This window comes from Rhincodon typus, unplaced genomic scaffold (assembly GCF_021869965.1).
Source record: "Rhincodon typus isolate 14 unplaced genomic scaffold, sRhiTyp1.1 hic_rhity00001964, whole genome shotgun sequence".
Lineage (NCBI taxonomy): Eukaryota > Metazoa > Chordata > Chondrichthyes > Orectolobiformes > Rhincodontidae > Rhincodon > Rhincodon typus.
The window spans coordinates 1-20,277 of NW_025967602.1; the positions used below are offsets into that span (position 1 = coordinate 1).

At 39.1% G+C, this 20,277-nt stretch overlaps 1 protein-coding gene across 1 annotated transcript in view; it reads right to left on the reverse strand.

The window, feature by feature from the left end:
* Positions 1 to 7,841: 7,841 nt before the first annotated feature.
* LOC109917288 (cytochrome c oxidase subunit 5A, mitochondrial) overlaps positions 7,842 to 20,277 on the reverse strand; it is a 14,440-nt gene continuing 2,004 nt past the window's right edge. The window contains exons 2-5 of the mRNA XM_020517083.2: positions 15,861 to 15,977; positions 14,838 to 14,959; positions 9,929 to 10,053; positions 7,842 to 7,990 (exon numbers count right to left, since the gene is read on the reverse strand). Of these exons, the coding sequence (XP_020372672.1) occupies positions 9,940 to 10,053; positions 14,838 to 14,959; positions 15,861 to 15,977 (353 nt within the window). The 3' untranslated portion in view covers positions 7,842 to 7,990; positions 9,929 to 9,939. The remainder of the gene's footprint in view (positions 7,991 to 9,928; positions 10,054 to 14,837; positions 14,960 to 15,860; positions 15,978 to 20,277) is intronic.

A 20,277-nucleotide genomic window follows, 5' to 3' on the forward strand; every position in this document is an offset into this window, starting at 1 on the left:
GAAGACCATAAGACATAGGAGCAGAATTAGGTTATTCAGCCGATTGGGCCTGCTTTGCCATTCAATCATGGCTGGTATGTTTTTCCTGCCTTCTCCCCATAACTCTTAATCCCCACACTAATCAAGAATCTATCTCTCTTGAATACACTCGGTAACTTACCTTTGGCAGCAAAGAGCTGCACAGATTCACCACCTTCTGGCTGAAGAAATTCCTTCTCATCTCAGGCCTAAAGGGTCTTCCTTTCACTGAGACTGTGCCCTCAGGTCCTACTCTCTCCTACTAGTGGAAACACCTTCTCAATGTCCTCTCTATCCAGCCTCTCAGTATTCTGTTAGTTTCAGTCAGATCCCCCATTGTCCTTTTAAACTCCATCGACTGCAGACCCAGAGTCCTCAACAGCTCCTCATACGACAAGCCTTTCATCACCAGGATCATTGTTATAAACATCCTCAGGAACTCCTCCAAAGCCAGCACATCCTTCCTTAGATACAGGCCCAAAACTGCACAATATTCCAAATGCGGTCTGACTAGAGCCTTGTACAGCCTCAGCAGCACCCTGCCCTTGTATTCTAGCCCTCCTGAAATAATTGCTGGCACTGCATTTGACTTCCCGACTGAACCTTCATATTAATCTTGAGAATCCTGAACTAAGTCACTTTGTGCTTCAGATTTCCAAAGCCTTCCCCCGTTCTGAAAATAGTCTGCACCTCCTACCAAAGTGGATACCCTCACCTTTTCCATTGTGTTCCATGTGCCTCTTCTTTGCCCACTCTCCTAGCCTGTTCAAGTCCAACAGTAGGTCAGTCGTTCATGGTAACCTCAGCCAGTGTTGGAATTGTGGGATCGCTAGGCATTACTCTGCATTGCAGGCCTGCCATCCAGCTAACTGAGCTAACCAAACAAGGGGCGTTTAAACAGGTGCCTAGATTGCAGATAGATCACACCCGTCACCATGACAAGCCCTCCAATTTGATCCTGTATGGGTGTTGCAGCCACCTGAATCACCACACAAAATACAAGCTCTGCTCTCACTCAAAGCACATCAATTGGCTGCAGGAGGATTCTCGATCTGTAACAGTCCAATTGCATCACAAGGAATAGCAACAAGTTTTTATTTTAAAATAAAAAGAGATTATTATAACTTGAGCTTGTTGGTGTGACCAGTTTGCTGATTCACTACAGTTTCAGCATGTGGGTTGGGCAATTAATTGCTTAACACTCTTTCCCAGAAGTTGCCTGATTTTTTTTTAGAAAAAGAGGTGTGCTCAGTCATGTCAGAACAAGGAACAGAAATAAATGTTTGTTCTTGCTGCAGTTCATAGTTGTCCTAGAACTAAAACACCACCATTCTGATAATTTAATACTTTTGTTTGTTTTAAGTCCAATTTTAAAAAACAATTCCCATTTGAATGATAAATACAAATGGACTAACATTGTAGTAATTTATAAACAGCAAATTCTTCCAGACAGCAGATGAACAACCAGAAATGTTTTGATGGCATTGATTAGGACAGGATATTGGTTTGGTCGCCTGAGTTTCATATTCTTCCAAACAATGAACTTGGCCAATTATCTTTCTGTTCAAGTGAGCATAAGGGTCTCAGGTTAGCATCTCATTAAAAAGAGAGTGTCTCCATTAATACAGCACAGCCTTTATACCATCAAGATGCTGTGTTATTCTGCAAATGACCATGAAACTACTGATTTGTTGTAAAAAGAACCAGTGGGTTCTCAAACATTCAGACATTAGCTGTCTTTCAACTACATGACTTCTGGATGACTCAGTAAACCCCACAGTAATTTGATTAACTCTTCATTACCCACTAAAACGGCCTAGCAAAGCACTCGGCTATATTTCAAGGGCAATAGATTTCTGCCTTGCCGATTGCACCCAAACCTCAAGCCTAAATTTTTTTTTTTTTTTTTAAAAAGTAGGGTTTTTGAGTTTTATTGCTGGATATTACAGTAAGATAGCTAATCTCTACAATCAACCCATGCCTACTGTTTGGAAATCTTGTGGCTACTGTGGTAGTGTTTTTTTTAAAAACTGAATTAGTGGTTTTACTGTGTTCTACACAGACTCAAATTCAAAGAGTTATAAAACTGTAGGTTCTGGAGATTTTAAAGCGCAAACCATAACATTTTCACTCCACGAATACCATTCGAGTTCATTGGCCTGTCTCATTTGGTTAATCCAGATAGTTATTCCCCAACCTGCTCAGTGCTGTCAACATTTTCTATTTTGGCAATAAATTTATTGTGATTCAAACTGGTAACAGAACACAAATAATTGTCAGGTTAGTCTTGAACAATAGATCAAGTCTGTCACTGGCAAATTAATCTCAGGAATACTCAGATCGTCAATAAAATTAAGAGGAGGGAAAAGAAAAATGCTTCAAAAATTACTCAAATTCCTGTTCAATTAATAGCAGGAGATTTGAGGAACTAGCATTGCCACACAACAGTCTAGCAACACAAAACCAGGCAACCAGGTCACCATACTGTTTAGGTTACTGAAATATATGCCTCACTGCTAAGCTTGAATACTTGGGTCCAATACACAAATTCAGCTCAAGGTGGATCAAAATAACTTGATCAGTTTTGTTTCCTTCCATAAACATGCACAAGGGTGGTTTCAACACAGCACAGCACAGACCAGTCTCCATGGTTTCAACATAACACCTGACCATCAAGTCATACTGGGTTTGCCAATGTTTGCAAAGGGCAGGCTGTGAACACAGCCCCACTTCTTCCCTGTGGTGGTCAGCAAGTGTTAGCATCTCTAACATGCTGGATTAGTATTAGAAGCTTCAAATTTGATAAGCAAACTTAATGCAGCATCTTTCTGTGGACTTTATATTGAAGTTGTGGATGCAGGTAGTTACAACATTTGAGAGATTTGGATTTTCATGAATAGGAAAGGCTTGGAGAGACATGGGCCAAGCACAGGCAAGCGGGACTAGTTTAGTTTGGGAAAATGATAAGTGTGGACTAGATGGACTGAAGGGGCTGTTTCCATGCTAAGTGACTGAGAACGGTGCCCTGATTTAGTTGAAGCATCAAAGTTAGTCATTTGTCAACCCTTTTCACCAGACAGGCTGCCATTACAGAATTGTAATAAAAACACCACCTAAAGGAGGGAAAGGAGAGCAAAAATAACATGGACTACACCAGTAAGCAATATCAAATTGATATATCAATCCATTTGGGCACACTTCAAAGTAATTACACCTCTCCAGTATTAACTGAACATCTCCGGTCTCAACTAAGGTCACTTGGAGCAACGTTTATGATATTCTTTTACATATCTACATATATAACACCCTCTGCATTATTCATACTTTAAAGGGATTCCTTTAAAAAGCTAGAAATATCAGTTCTTCCACAAAGGTCTACTTAAATCACCTTGAATATTTACGAGCAAAACATCATTTACTGCAATTATGCACTAATTTAACTGAAATCTCCATTCTACCCTCAAAACGGGTAATTTCCTATGTCGGATTTTCTTCCTGAGCACACGTGTCTGGACGGCATTCATTAGTAGCACACTCACTTCAGACCAAGGTGGATCATTGCTGCACACATGAAAGATTCAAATTAGATCCAAACTGGTTCTCAGTACAATGAAGGAGTTCTGCACTATCACAGATTATCCACTGTACAGGTCACCAACTTCCTCCCTGCCTATTCCAATGGATGTTAAAGGACTCTTAGCACTACTGTCCCCAGAACATGGCATTCTCCTGGTGTCGAAAACAAATATCCTTCCTTTAAAACTTATTTTGGTTAATTGATCTGTTGAGCAGTGTGTCTCAGCTGTACACAAAAACTTCCATATGTCACCTATCATTAACAAGATCAAATATTGCAAGGCACTTCACAGCAATGGAACAAAACATGTCACCAAACCACAAGGCGATTTTAGAGAAAATAACCAAAAGCTTGGTCAGAGTTGGGGTTTCACGCAGCTTCTTGATGGAACTGAGAGGGGCAGAGAGAAATCCAGAGTCTTGATGGAATGGTGTGCTAGGGAATACTTAAGGCAAAAAATGGTGGCGAGCTCTGTGTGTTGTTGAGGCTAAAAGGGAGAGGACATGGAGGCAAAGTGATCTGAAAACAAATTAAGACTAAATAGTCATAAGTTAGGATATGGATGATAGAGTTTTGAATGGTTAGTTTGCACAGGAATAGCCATTGAACTTGATAAAGGGGCTAAATATAATTTTTTTTTGAAAGATACTGCTCACAAATTTATGCAAATAGTGTCTTGCTTTCAGAATTGTACAATGTTTATTTAATTTCACTCCCCAAAAGACAGTTTTCATCAGTAATGCTGCAAATAGGTGCATGGTAATCTTGGTGCACTCAGCACATTGCAGTCACCTGCAACACAAATTTACAGCATGCACCCACAACTGTGCCCATCACGAGTACTTTCAACAGAAGTCTAGACTTGTACATATTAAAAGAAGCATACTAACTTGTCAGTACTGCAGCTAAAGGATGTCACTACCAGAGGAAATATTGCAGACTAACACAGACTCTTATTAGCTGGAGGGAAACCACACAGGATGCATGATGAACATAAATTTAGATCATCCAGCCTCATCTGAACTATTTTGAGTTTAAAAAAATCTTTCAGATGCAGCCTCATTGACAGATCAATATTTATGACCATTCCTTGATAAGGTGAGTGACTGTTATCTTGATCTGGTGAAGTCCAATTGATGCAAGTGCAGAGAAACAAGAACAGGAGCAACATGGGTCACCCAATAAGGTCATGACTGATTCGCCATCAAAGTTACATTTCCATACTCTCCCATATACCTTAACACCTTTAGTGCGCACCCTCTATGCTGTTAGTAGAACTCAGTTTCAAACTAGTGACAATGAAGGAACAGCAGTATATTTTAAAACAGGCTAGTGTGATTGGAGGGGAACTTACAGGCATGTGGTCATTTGCATGTTCCTATTGTCCTCATTCTTCCTAGCATTTTCCTCTTTAAGGTGTTTTTAAGCATTTCAATGTACTAAATACACGAAGAAGAAACTTTCTCCACAGCCCTGACAAAGAGCAGATTGAAATGGAAACAATCATGGAAATGGCAAAACCACAATGGACCTCCTCCTGTGCCACATCATTCTATGCAAACTCAGACCAGTGCTGGGATTATTTTGCATATATACCGCTTCAGGCGAAAAAAAACCAAGAGATTTCGTTCAGCTTTTAACACCTTGAAAGTGGAGTTGCAGGTAGATAGGACAGTGGAGGCAGCATTTGGTATGCTATCCTTTATTGGTTAGTGCATTGAGTATAGGAATTGGGAAGTCATGTTGCCGCTGTACAGGATATCAGTTAGGCCACCTTTGGAATACTGCATGCCATTCTGGTCTCCCTTTTATAGGAAGGATGTTGTGAAATTTGGTTGAATCGGCTGGGGCTATTTTCCCTGGAGTGGCAGAGGCTGAGGGGTGACCTGACAGAGGTTTGTAAAATCATGAGGGGCATGGAAATAGTGAATAGACAAGGTCTTTTCCCTGGGGTGGGGAAAATTAGAGGGCAGAGGTTAACAGCAAAAGGGGAGAGATTTAAAAGGGACCCAAGGGGCAACTTTTTCACACAGAGGGAGAGGTGCGTGTATCGTACAAGCTGCCAATGGAGGAAGAAGCTGGTACAAATACAAGATTTAAAAGACATCTGGATGGGTATACAAATAGGAGGATTGAGAGGGCCGTGGGCCAAATGCTGGCAAATAGGACTAGACTTATTTAGGATACCTGGTCGGCAAGGACAAGTTAGATCAAAGGGTCTGTTTCTGTACTGTACAACTCTATGACTGTGATAAAGCTCATGAATCCACAACTCCATTGTAAGTGTTACCTCAAAAATTCAAAAACACTTCTCTATTGATACCAGGAAACACTGTCTCCAAACACAAAGCGATTTCATCTGTAGCACTGTTGTGAATAGAGGTTAGAAAAAGAAATACTTACAAACAGAAGTTGGGGAAAAAATTCAAGTCAACCATGATTGTAACAGAATTGCAAGATGGGGTTTTCTGCTCAGTTGCAAATTTCCACTATAGTGATCAATTTAACTTGAGTCCCTGGGGACACAAGTCTATAATTCATTAAGGGTAGTGTACTAGGGGACCAACATTACAGGATTCATCCAAGGCATTTCAAAACCTGTGACAATCTTTAAAACAATTTTAAAAATATTCCTTTATATCATTTAACCACCATCTCAAAAATAAGTCACAAGTCAAATTAAGCAAACATTAAGAGATGGCGACCATAAAACAAAGCATGAGATTTAACTTGCAGTTAAGTGTGTTTTGAATACAAGAACATATTCTGCATTTGATCTACATCAGTTTCAAAATTAATTTGAATGATTTTGAACTGAGCGAGACTTCAACAATTTTCAGCCATGTTAAGTATCACAGAATACACAAAATATTTTCTAGGATAGCAGCAGAGAAAGGAACTTCAATTATAATGGAGTTGCACTATCAGCAGAAAAAGTTACAAAGGGATTAGATAAAGGTGTTCAAAATCTGCACTGTTTGGTGTAAACAAGGAAAAAATTGTTCAGTGACAGCAAGGTTTGCAACTGGAGAGGGCAAATTTAAAGTCATAGACTGAAGATTCAGATGACTGGAGTAACTTTTTTTTGTAAATGTAGCAAGTTAAAGTCTGGAATGATCTGCTAAAAGGGTGATCGAAACTGTATAGCATTATTCAAAAAGAGATCTGGATAAATACTTGAAGTGGAAAGTTTTGCAAGGCTATGGAGGAATATATGCCACTGAGACTCCATGGATAGCTCTTCGAAAAGAGATAGCACAAGACAGGCCAAATGGCTTATCCTACAAGACCACAGTCCCATTTTCACCCCCTCCCACAAGACCAAGCTTTAAGAGGTTTCCTTTTGGGTAGCAAACTGATGTGTGAAGCATTCAACAGTTACATAAAAAGATAGATACATTCATTAGGTACTGCAAAGTAGCCTAAGAATTGAAAAATAGATTAAGGCAGGTTAACTGATGCTTTCTCAACGTTCAAAGACAATATTCATTTTGTCCTCCAGCTCTACAAGTAGGCAATGTTTTAATAGTTACAACCACACCTTATTTCCTATTCAGCTGGTCAATATGTTTCAGAGAGACAATTATTTAATTATTTAATTTTTTATTGAAAAATAATTTAAGGAATTACCAATGCACTGAATTCAAAATCTAAGCAGTATAGCCAATGCAATAAATTGGAGAAAGCGTTAATCTGATTTTGTAAAAAATGCAACTTCAAAAGTGGCTGCGTTGCCATATCATGAGTTACAAGTTGATCACTTTAATTCCCTCACTTTACAATTCCAGTCAAAGCCAAGAGCAAGCAGTGCTGTCATGTAACATTAAATTTCTTGAAGCTTAGTGGGGATTCAAAGAAAATCATCACTTGCAAGTATGGGTTCTCTGTTTGGGAGAGGAAGCAGCAGTTATTTAGGACACTACAGTCTCAGTCTAAACCTTGGGTACAAATACATGCTGAATAAGGAGTTAGGCCCAAATATAAACGGCTGGAAAAGAAATCCAGTTTGCTGTAGAATCAAATTCAATCAATTTACTGAACGGCCAGGCTCTCAGCAGCAATATGTAATTTCAGTAAAGCCACTCCTGACATGAGCATCACTGCAATCAGCATCTGTATTGGCATGAACACCATGAACTTCAAAAGGCTGGTACTTGAGACTGGAATTACCTGGCACTGCTGGTAGTCCAAAGGTGAATTTGGAACAATTACGTTTACACACATTTGTTTAATAACTGGTTAGCACTAAGTGTTTAATCCCATTCTTTATTGAATTAAGTTCACAGGTAGGCATAATGCATGTGACAGAACAAACTTTAAACGTTCAATAAAGTAATATTTTAGGTTGCATCTTGCATCATGTACAATCACAATGGACGAAGGTCTGAAAACCATCTGGAAGAAAAAGATTACACAAGATTAGATTCATTCCAGAAACTTTGTCAGCCCATAATATTGAATACAGGTCAACTCAATGCTCAAATCACTCATCTCAATAGGCAGGTGAGAAGTCAAATCAGACTTTGCACTGCTTCCATTTACAATCGGCATTTTTAAATAGTGCCCTAGTATATGGTAAAATAACCCAAGCTACTTCACTAGAATGGTATCAGACAGTTTGCTCAAGTTAAGCGACTCTAGCATCGATGATCAAGCACGACCGGGCAGGTTTTGAGGAGAGACTTGAGATTTAGGGAGGGCATTTTAGCACTTGCCAGCTGATGGCACAGAATGGAGAATATGTCCACAACAGATACTTTCCTCACAGGTTAAGCTTCAACATTAATAGGAGTACAAGCACTGCAGAATGTGGTGGTAGGGTTCAGAATAAAAACAGATGGACTTTGAGCTCATGTACCACGTATTAAAAATATTAGCAGCTCACCCTTTGTGCTTGTACATAACCCATCTCCCTGAACATATGCCCTACGTCAAATGCCTCAGATGTCAGTAAGAAAAATCCTGCAGATTATCTCATGGATTTGTCAGAATATAAAAAATAATACTTTTTCTAGTAGACATGAAAGTAAATCCTTTAAACTGCACATTCTTGCTACCTCTGACTGGGATTGGATTTACTCAAGCTCTATTTCTCTTTGCTGAAGAGAAAGAAAACGGATCAGATTCAAATAGTCAAGAAGACAGATCAGACAATGGATCCATTCAATAATGCTAACTTGTTAAAGTCAAATGGCATGCAAAAATATGGTCTTAAACGTAAGCACATTCATTTGTTCATGTTTTGGCCAGAGAGTGACTGGTGGGCAAATGTTTTCCAAGTAGCTTGGACACAATAGGTTGCTGTTCTAGGAAATGCACCAGCAACATGAAGCAATAGGTACTGGGCACTAAATACTTAAAAGTGCCACCCCTAAATAAGAGCAGGCTGTTGAATGTTACAAATTATAACACCACCAATGGAAAATGATTTTATAGAATGATATTTGCATCTCAACTACCTGAATGTTAAGAATGATTGACGCTTTTACAGTTTGTGACATTTAAAGGAAAATGCGCAGCTAGATCCAACGTAGTTGGTTACATTTCAAACTGATATTCTCCAGCAGCACAAGAGATGCTACTAAACTCAGTCATATGGTGTACTTGCTTTTGGAATTTGAGAAAGAAACCTCTAATTAATTTCTTTTGTGGATCTAATGGAAAAGCAGACAGTTTGAACAGTTGTGCACCCTCAAATTAGATGTCACATTGTCACAACTTGGTAAAAGTATTAGGGTGAGTAAGGCACCTTTTCAAAAGCTGTGCTTTACAGGGTGAGAACAACTAGCCAAAGCAAAAAAACGTGCAGTGCTTTTGTTTTAAAGAATGGAAGGAGTCCACCAGTTTCATTCTCATTTAAGATGACAGGAATTTCAATTTCAAGACAAATGGGGGGGGGGGGAAAGAGAGGATTTAGTTCACATTAGTCTTTTTCCATAGACAAGCACTTAAATGAAGTTGTGTAGTGAAATTTCCAAAACATCGATAGAGTCAGTCCAAATGAACAGTAGACGAGTACCATCACAACAGAGCAAGCATCCTAAATGTCAATGCTAACAAAGCTGAGAAAGTGCTGCTTGACATCAGAAAAACATAGAACGTAAAAAAATGAGTAAGCCTTTTGTTGCAAAATACACAAACAATGAATAAAGTGACAATTCCACAATTGTTGTTCATTGACACCTGTATTTCACTGCTTCTGTAAATCTTACAGAAGACAACCAGATTCTATTTTCAAGGCTGTCGTACAAATACTTTACTTGACAAATCAAAGGCATCATAATTTGTCAGCTAACTCTAAAATTGGCCACAAAGATTCTGCTGTAAACTCACCAGGTAGAACGTTATAATTTGTTTAAACCGATCTCCTCTGGGGTTGGAATACCCAGTTCAGTCAACGTAGGCCTGAGCTCTTGAATAACATAAGGATAGATATCTTTGTGTGGGCCAGCTTTGTCCTGAAAAGTACAAGGAATCACATTTACAGCCAGCTGCATGTAGTATTTTGTTGGAACTGTTAAAATGAATTCTTGGTAGCAAGACAGCAGACCAATGCAGTCATTTAATCACACCAGTAATTCACTTGCTTAAGTGCAGATAGTTTCAGTTTCAGAACAAGTTCTCCTACCCTGACTAAAAGCCACCCACCACCTCCAAAAGAGCAAGATGAATTCAAAAGATTTGAAATGATCTTATCTGAATTAACACACAAACTCTCTCTCTTCTGATAAGATGGCATTAACCCAGGGCATCAGCAACCATCCATTTCTAGCATTAACCAGCAATAAGATACACAATGAGCAATGTCTTGTAGAACCCATGAGATGCTATAGCTATGGTCTTGGAGGAGAGATGAAAATATTTAAAGTCTGTTGAACAATTATCTATGCTCTATAGCATCAATGTCAAATCAAAGAATTATTACAGGAGGAAGCCCTTAGGCCAAGTCTACTGGCACCAACTCTCCCAATTTCTTATTGCAAATTCTTTAAGGAATGAAGTCGTTGGGCAATGGGATTGTACATAAGCTTTACTATTAAAAGCATAAGCTGGTGAAGCAATAATACTCCATAAATTATAGAAGAGACACTGAAATTACAGCATCAGCATTTATACGGCATCTTGTAGCGTTCTTGGGGATGAGAAATCAATAATTACTTTTGAATTGCTGCCAGCCATGGGAGTATAATGAATGATTACATGACCAAGGAGTTTATTTTCAGTGCATGCGCAAGAGAAAATGTTGGTCACAAATATTAATGGAGATTTTTTGGACACATTGTTTAAATCAATGTACATATGGATTTCTCACTAATTTGTTCTCGGTGTGGGGCTATTGTGGCACCATTGCATTTATGACTCATCTCTCATTGGGCTGGTGACAAACATCAACTGCATTACACTGGACTGGAGTCACAGGTAGGTCAGGCGAGGATGCCAATTTTTCAACCTCAAAGAATCTTAGCTCATGTTTAATTGAGAGTGGCATGACAGAGAACAATATTCTCCAAAACATGATTACTTTTGGATGTGACTCCTCTTTCACCCCACTTCTTCAGGAAGTATATTGCTTCTATCCATGTTACATACAACATAACAGGGCCACTTATTATGATCATATCGGATTCTCAGTTGACGATCAGATCGCAGAATGGAAAACAGGTTTGATAGATCATACCTTGATTTAGAAACAGACTGCCTTTCATTGAATACAAGCCAGACTTCAGGCTTGGTTTTAAAATAATTTTTTTTTAATATAAAACAAAACAAGCTATCTACATCTGACAGAAAACAAAGAACTACAGATGCTAGAGATACGAAACAAAGCCAGAAAGTGCTGGAGAAACTCCGGTCTAGTAGCATCTGTGGAGAGAAAATAGGGTCACTAGACTCAACATGAACTCTCTCATCTGACAGCTTTAAAGATTTCAAACACCTGGCAAAACAATCCTACTTACTTCCGGAATGCCACTTTTTAGGTTAATGAAAATCCACAGAAATTTCCTTTCAATATTAAATCTGTAGGATGACTTAAAGCTTTTTCCCAGTTTCAGTCCAGCTGCAAAGGTTTCTCTTTTGATTCTCAACTGAGATTTTAGACTTTCTCAACCTTCAATCTATTTCTAGATTCTAATTAAACACTCCTGGTCTGAAAGCTATCAGAATAAACCATTAAACAGAGGTCACATTTTCACTTAAGTGAACAAACTCCTTTCTTTTGGGAAAATTCTTACATCGGACTTCAGTCAGATCTCCTTTGAAGTGAATTCAGAAGCTTTTAACTGAATTTTGAAAAAATTCGTTCATCCTATCTTCTGCTAAATTTATGGCTTTTTTCACACTGTTATATAACATTCCAAAATAAACAAGCTTCGATTAAATACGCTAGGATGACTTCAGTCATCTGCACTAACACTGGTTTAAAGTCATGTCTCCGAAAAGACTTAGTTAAATATGAATGCCCTTCACAAAAAAGGACCAACACCTATATGCCATTAGTTTAAAATTGAAACGCTGAAAAGGATTTCATCACACACTAAGCTATAGTGATTCAAGTCAAATTGCATTTGTTGCACACAGTATTGTTAACATTTTAGTGGGATTTTAGTAGTCAAGCCCTACAGTGTAGGTGTGGAAAGAATAAATTAACACAGCATTGATTTAAGTATGTTAATGATCAAATTCCTCCATGTTGAAACTCAAGTGAAGGAAATATTTCATCATTCGTGTTTTGAATTAGATTGGGATCATTGTGTGCTGCTACTTGACTGAAATTAGCATAGCTAGGTGGCGTCTGGAAGTTGGTTACATAGAATCACAGGAACAGATTTAGCCCCTCGAGTCTGTTCTGCCATTCAATTAGATCGTGGTTAAACTGGACCACAACTTTTGTTCTGGGGTATCACAGCAAAGTGACAGTGTGGGGTAGTGCGGATGGATGAACGTGACAGGGTATAAAAGTACTGGGGAGGGTGGCAGGCTGCAGCTTATAAAAGCACAGCAAAAGAAAGCCAGGAGGAGTAATAATGAGTAAAGACACGGGCAGTCGCAATGAGGTGGACAGGGACACTGCTAAGATACAGGAAGAGCAGGCAAGAATGGGCATCAAGGGATAACTTAAACTGAAAATGAGCAGGAGCAGGCCACTCAGCCCTTCAAGCCCAGTCTGACACTCATTACGATCACGCCAGTCATCCAATTCGACAGTCCATTCCCACATTTCCCATATATCCTTTGATCTTTTTAGCCCCAGGTGTCTTCCACTGCCTTCTGAAATCATTCAATGTTTTGGCCTTGACTACTTTTGGTGGTAGCAAATTCCACAGGTTCATAATTCTGAGTGAAGAAACTTGTGATCCATGGTTCCGGACACCCCACTATTAAGAATATCCATTCTGCATTCAACCTGTCTAGTCTTGTTAAATTTTGTAGGTTTCTATGAGATCCCCTCTCATTCATTTGAATTCGCAGGTATAATCCTACCAATTCGACCTTTCCTCATCCCAGGAATCAGTCAGGTTAACCTTTGCAGCACTCCCTCTAAAGCAAGAGCATCCTTCCTCAAATAAAGGAAGCCAAGCTGCACACAATATTCCAGGTGTGGTCTGACCATGGCCCTGTCTAATTGCAGCAAGACACCCCTGCTCCTGCACTCAGATCTTCTTGCTGTGAAGGCCACATACCATTATATTTTGAATAGCTGGGGTCCTAGCATTGATCCTTGTGGAACCTGACTAGTCACTGTCTAACATTCAAAAAAATGACCCATTTATCCCTATTCTGTTTCTTGTTTGCCAACTAGTCTTCTATCCATCTCAATACATCACCCCAATTTCATGCCCTTTAATTTCCCACACTAATCTCTTGTGGGACTTTGCTAAAAGCCTTCTGAAAGTCCCAACAAACCACATTCAGTAGTTCCCCACCATCAATTCCAGTAGTTACATACTCAAAAAATTCCAATAGGTTTGTCAAGCATGATTTTCCTTTCACAAAACCATGCTGATTCTGTACAATTCTGACACACTTTTCCAAGTTCTCCACCATTAAGTCTTTCACAATGGACTCTAGGATTTATTATCCTTAAATAAGTTATTATAATCATTATACAAGATTGATTTTCTTTCTTGTGATCTCTCTCACCGATAGGCTTAAGAGAAGCTTTAATGCAACAATACGAAAGAGTACATTATTTCAACAGCAAGTGTAACAGGTGACATGTTAAAATGCTACCTGATGTCAGGTAATGGTGTAGTGAACTAACAATTCATTTAAGGAATCCTACATAATGGATGAGGGCTATAACTTTGCTTGATATCAAAGCAGGACTTCCAACTGACAATCTCAATTTACAGAATCTCTAATTATTTCTCTAGCATGGCTTAGGTACCAGTTTTTTTGGGCAGTGCTGTGGGAGGAAAGAGGCAAAAGAGAGAAGAATATCTATCATGGTTTCATGATGACAGCTGATGTTAAGGAGCCAAAAGGGGGAAACCCAAGAAACCCTTAGGCAGGAAAAACAGTACAGTCCACCTTGGAGTGGGAGTACTCAACAGCATATGAAGGTCACAGGAATGTGACAACTTGCATTTATATAGCACCTGGGTGTTTAGGAATTTGCAGGACAACAAGGGTTTAGGAGGTGATGTTGTCATAGATCACTGAGGAGTAATCTAGAGGCCTAAGCTTATGCTCTCAGACAATGGATTCAACCTAGTGCAGGAGCTGGTGAAATTTGAATTCAGGTAATGAAATCTGGAATTGAAAGCTAGTCTCAGTAACAGTAACCATGCAAGTATGAGTGAATTTTCTAGTAGTCCATCTGCTTCACTGATGTCCTAGAGGGAAGGAACTTGCAATTCTTACCTGGTCTGGCCTATATGAGCCTCCACATCCACAGCAATGTGACTGATGCTTAACACAGCCCTCTGCAATGGTTTAGTAAGCCATTCAAATTGAAGACAAGCAGAGATGGGTAACAAGTAGTGATCTTGCCAGCAACACCCTCATGCCATAAGTCTTAAAACCTAGACTGATAATCAACAGTTGTTAACAATACATACCTGAACTGGAAAAACATCTGCTGCACTTTCAAAATGGTTAATAGTCAGAAAGCTTCAACTCCAGAAGGCAAACATGTCTGCTTTCACTCAGTAATTGAAACTGCATCATTTTTACCTTCAGTCTTCAAGTTTACAAAATAGACAAGAATGTTGGAAAAAGGAGTTTCAATTCCACTGACCTTTACTGCTTCTAGGATGCGGATTGCACTAGCTAGATCATTTAACCTACGGCACGCTCTCAGAGCAGCATCGAGAATTTTAGGTTCCGGTACAAGATCATATCCAATAAGGGTGTTCATTCCTGTCAGTTAAAACACACATTTACTAGAACAGGTTATACAAAACAGTTGATTTTCAAAGCAAAGCAATGTCAAATTTCAAGTATAGAACGTGTACAAATATTTTCAACCACTACGAATAAATTGAAGTTTAAAAACAGTACAGTAGCAACTAAGGAAAAGGAAACACCATAGTGCAGGAGGCCATTCAGCCCTGAATGAATATCATGACTTCATATCATTCTCTGATCTTTTCTCCCTAACACTGCACATAGCCTTGATTGAACCTGCCCCCACTATCCTTCCAGGAAGTGCATACAGACCTAAACTACTCACTACATTAAAATGTTTCTTCTCACAGGACATTTATTACTTTTGCACATCGATAAATCTGTGCCCTCCTCGTTCTTGATCATTTTGAGTTAAGAAACAATTAATATTTGTTCTTTAACATTGAAAGTTGCTAAAATACAGGAAACAATTTTTTGCCTAACGTTTGGCAAATGACATGTTAGCCTAAACATAGCTGGGAAAATTATGAATTCAGTTTTTTGTTTGAATTTCAAACTTTCAATATTTTATTAAGTTAAAGCATTACTACAGTTAGGAAACACAAAGATGTGGCAACTCTTACTACTGATTTGAAAGACTGTGCTCAGTTACGAGCTGGCATAGCAGATGAGAATGGAGATTCAAGGCATCTCACTTACTCTGTTGCATCTATTGTGCATTAACCACGTTTGTATTAAAAAAACAGCATGACAAGAGATATGCTGGAAGTTGTGCATACCTTCAATTGCTTAGCCATCAGTCTTGCAAAGATAGGAGCTCATTAAAATTTGATGGACCTGACCTATGAAATTGAAACATTCTTGCTTTAAGGTCATGAATTTAATTATGCATCCACTGCGCCGATTTACTTACCTTTTCTGAGCTCCCAGGCATCAATGTCAGGCTTGTTAAAGTATGTCACCCAACGAGCATCAAACTCCTCATCGGTTTCATGTTTGCCATGTGAATACCAGCGTGAAGCCAGGGCAGCTGTAAAAAAAACAATATTAACATGCTACGTCGGTCCAACTACCTCACCGGCCTCCAAAAATAAACACCAATTCAATACAAATTAGCAATTCTTCCCAGTCCTCCACTTTTCAAAATGTAAATCAAGATATTTCAGACATTCATACTATTATAAACAGTAGTTTCAAGCTTTCCAAAATGATCAACTAATAGTAACATGGAGATGCAAAGATACAAATGAATTATTAAAATCCAAGCAGTGACCTAAATTAATGCTAAGCATTCTCAAATTAGTTTGAAAATTTAATTAACCTGTTAAGAAGTGTATCATAGCAGAATGTGATAATTGAAGTAGGCAGTCGAAGTCAGTTCATAATCTCGGCCTCCTCTCCTAACCCAAGTTATGAACTTGATGCACTGGAGAAATTGTTTCTCTTTTGTTTTTAAGTGAACATTTAAAGTTTAAAGGGCCAATGTTAGTTCAGCACCAAAGGTGTAGGAACAAAATTTTCTGGAAAGCTCAGGATCAGGAATATTAGCATTAGAAACTGATTCCTAATAATAACAGCTGTATGTGAAAATAAAAAGAGTAAAACTGTAATATTTTCAAATGAAGGACGAGGTAAGTGATGTAGTGTGTTGGGGGTCGAATCTCATTCAGGTGATCAGAAGTAGCTCAACCAGAGAATTCAAGACAGTAAAAGCAATGTCCTGGATATAAAACATCAAGATATGGTTCCACAGTTGGAAACCATGGCTAACTTATCTACTCCTGCTTTCACTTGATGAAAAGTACCTTGACTGCCACGACACGCCCCACAAAAAAATGCACTGAAAACGCAGCACTGCAGTGCTTGGAGGCTGTTTCGTACGTACCATGGCTGCAAACCTTTGTTTTTCTGTTCTTCCACCGACAGTCCAACCAATTTCTTCCCCACCACGACACCCATTTCGAAGCTTCAAAATTGGTGCAGCCCTTCACTAACAACGTACAGCACAGGGGACCTGCTGGTTTTAACAGTTATACCACTGCGCTATTACCCTTCCACCGTGACCATTACTTTGTCAGAACTTGCAACCCCAGCTGGGGCCAAATCCCAAATTTGGAAAGCCATGACATACAGTAAATGTCCAAGCATATCTAAGCATTGCCTCTGCAATACTTTGATAACCATGTCATAACATCAATAAGACCTCAGAGTATGAAGAAACAAACTGCATTTTCACAGTATCTTAAACAGTTAAACCTCACCTGGCCTGTCACAGGAATACGATACAAAATCTGACATCCAATCACAAATATTTGAACAGCACTAACAGGTCGGTTTTAAGCAAGCTCTTAGGAGGAGAGAAGGCCAATAGTGAAGCAATTACACCTGAATATGCAAGCAGTCAGGATTAGAGTGGAGACATCTCGAGGAACACTAAGCCGGAAAACATCACACAAGGATGCAAAAGCCTTGGATACTTATAAACAAGCACAATAATTTTAGAATGGACTTTAAAGATGTGGAGGTAGACAACCTTAAGGAAGGTTAGGAGGGTTGGCAACTCAGCTGAGGGTCAAATAAGATGCTAAGAGCCATACAGGACACTGTCTAGATCCAATCTTTCACTAAAGGAAAGGAGAAAAAATATTAAATTGGTGTAATATTTGCCAATTATTAGGTGACATCACTTAAAAGGACATGAACATCTAGCCTAACAGTCAAACGACTACAAAATTAACAAAGGGCTCTTGCGGCACAGTGTTAACGTTCGTGCCTTCGAACCAGGAACTTTGAGTTCAAGTCCCACTTCCTCCAAAGGTGTGTCATAATACCCCTGATCAGGTCAATTCAAATTTTTACACATGTAAACAGGGAAGGAATAGAGGGATACAGACCACACAAAGGCAGATTTAATTAGTTTAGAATGGCATCAGGGTCAGTACAGACATGATGGGCCAAAGGGCCAGTACAGTGCTATACCATTCTATATTGTGGTAGCACTCCACTAAAAAGGTGTACTAGAGACAGGAAATTGTGAAACACAGAGCCAACAGTAAGCCAAAAACAATTTTCATTTGAAAGGAAGAAATAATGTGGGCAAGATGGGCGAACGTGAGGTAAGACAGTGCGCTGCTAGTTCCAGAGACAGCTATACCAAAAACAGGAAGCTATTTCTGTAGTTAATTCTTTGTACTCCAAGCTCTCCAGCTTCAATGCTGTGCAAAGGAATAAAGGAACATCTACCTGACTAAACTGCAAGTATGTTAAGCAAGACTGAAAGGAAATCAAAGCAAATTGAGAAAAGTACACCATTTTAAAAACAATAGTAACTGCAAAGCTGTCAAAGATTTGCTTGGCATGCCAAGCAGAAGTCCTTCCAAACACTGCCTTCACATTAAATAACAATCTGTTTGGCACCTATTGGAGTCATCTTATTGTAAACAACACGGATTTAGTTTCATCTTGACTGCTAGATTGCAGGAAGTTGAGTGACACTAAACTTAGTCTTAGTTTGCTTTCATCGCACACTGCCCATTTGGTGATTAATCATTCACAGAGCCAAGCCTACAAGCAGTTTCCCAGAACTGAACAGCAGTTTCCTTAAAGTGAAACCAGTCACAAAAGTAACCAAAAGGTTTCACTCATTCACATCCAGTTGGTTCAAAACTTGATTGCTCTCTGGCAAATTCAAAAACACTACATAAGAATACTCTTCAAAGAATACTTTGCAGCAGGTTGAGATACTGATGGACCACCATACGCAGGAAACTGAATAAATTACAAAACATCGCTCAATTTGCTCATATTACCCAGTTTTCTTTGGTAATCAGGAACAGGCAAATGGAACATTTTCCTTTCTAGTGCTGAGTGACAACATCAGAACAACCTCCGATCATCACTCTGACCATTAAATGCAGTGTTAAGAGGTTGATCTTTGAGACCTTCTCGGTTATCACAGAGTCTGAGATTTACAGGCCTAGGAATACCTCTCAAATTTGTTGGAACTAAATCAAAAGCCAGATGCAGATACCACTTCATTGACTTTGGATTCATGAAACTACATACCATTTGCATATTCCAATTTGACAATAGACCAACAACTGCTGCTCTGCAATTAACCTCTCACTTGTGGGGTCTTAGATCAGTGACAGCGAAGTCAGCTGTAGCTGACATGTTGATCAATATGTCTAAACCATCTTAAAACACGACATATTTGAGTTTAGAACTAATTACAGGCTTTTAAGTGTGCAAATTGCTTCAAGCCTAGGCCGTCAGGAACTGGATTAGCTTTTCAAAATGATTTTACTCCATGTTTACAACCTCAAACTCTAAAGCCATTAATTCAAGGGTAAATTCAAATCCATATCCTAGAAATGAAAGCAGACATTAACCCACATTCGAAAAGCGTTTACATATATTCAAAATGGGATAACTCAATACTCCACATCCACTGCATTCAAACAGTCAGACAATTTGTCATAAATAATTCAACCATTTTCTTCAGAAAAATATAAATGATTTAGCCATTCAGCTCTTCCTGCTTGTCCCAATATTTAACTGAACCATGATTGTGAAATCAGCTCAACTTTCCAGTATATTTCCTATAACCTTCATCCAATTCAGTCTGAAAAACATTCCAACATTGACTGCTCTCAGAGTAAGAGAACCCCGTAGATAAAGACCCTCGGAAGAAATTACTCAACTATTCTAAACGGAAGAATTCTTTTTAAACTGTGGCCCCTTGTTTTATATTCCACCGTAAGAGGAAGAATCCTCTCAGGATACACTCTATCAAGACACCTTGGGATTATCTGCATCTGAATAACTGTTTTTGTAGCTTCTTCCCATCCCAGGAGGGTCAAGGAAATAAACCTTCTAGACAAGTGGTAATCAAAAGCACAATGAAGTTGATAATTCGAATATGCCCCTCAAAGCTAAATGCAGTCTTCATTCACTCCTAGATGGAGATGGAGGGCATGTGGAGACAGAGGGATAAACTAGAGCAGATGGCGAGGATATAGACAAGAAATGGGGCGTGGGCAGGAGGAAATGGATTCGGGAAGGGCTAGTGGGAGGAGACACAGTAAAGAGTGTGGTGGACATGAGGTGGACAAGGCAGAAGGGAAGTGGGCAAGGGGGATGGAGGAACATTCCTGGTTTCTCAAATCAAGACTGGACTGATCATTTTCAATCTACATTTCAACACTTTGTTGTGGCAGCTACCCTTTTCAAGTATAGTGAAGTAGAATGAATTTTGTTTTAAATCCCCAACTACATGTGCAAACACACATCCCGAAGTGACCTTGGGTCATCCTTTCCTGCACATCTAA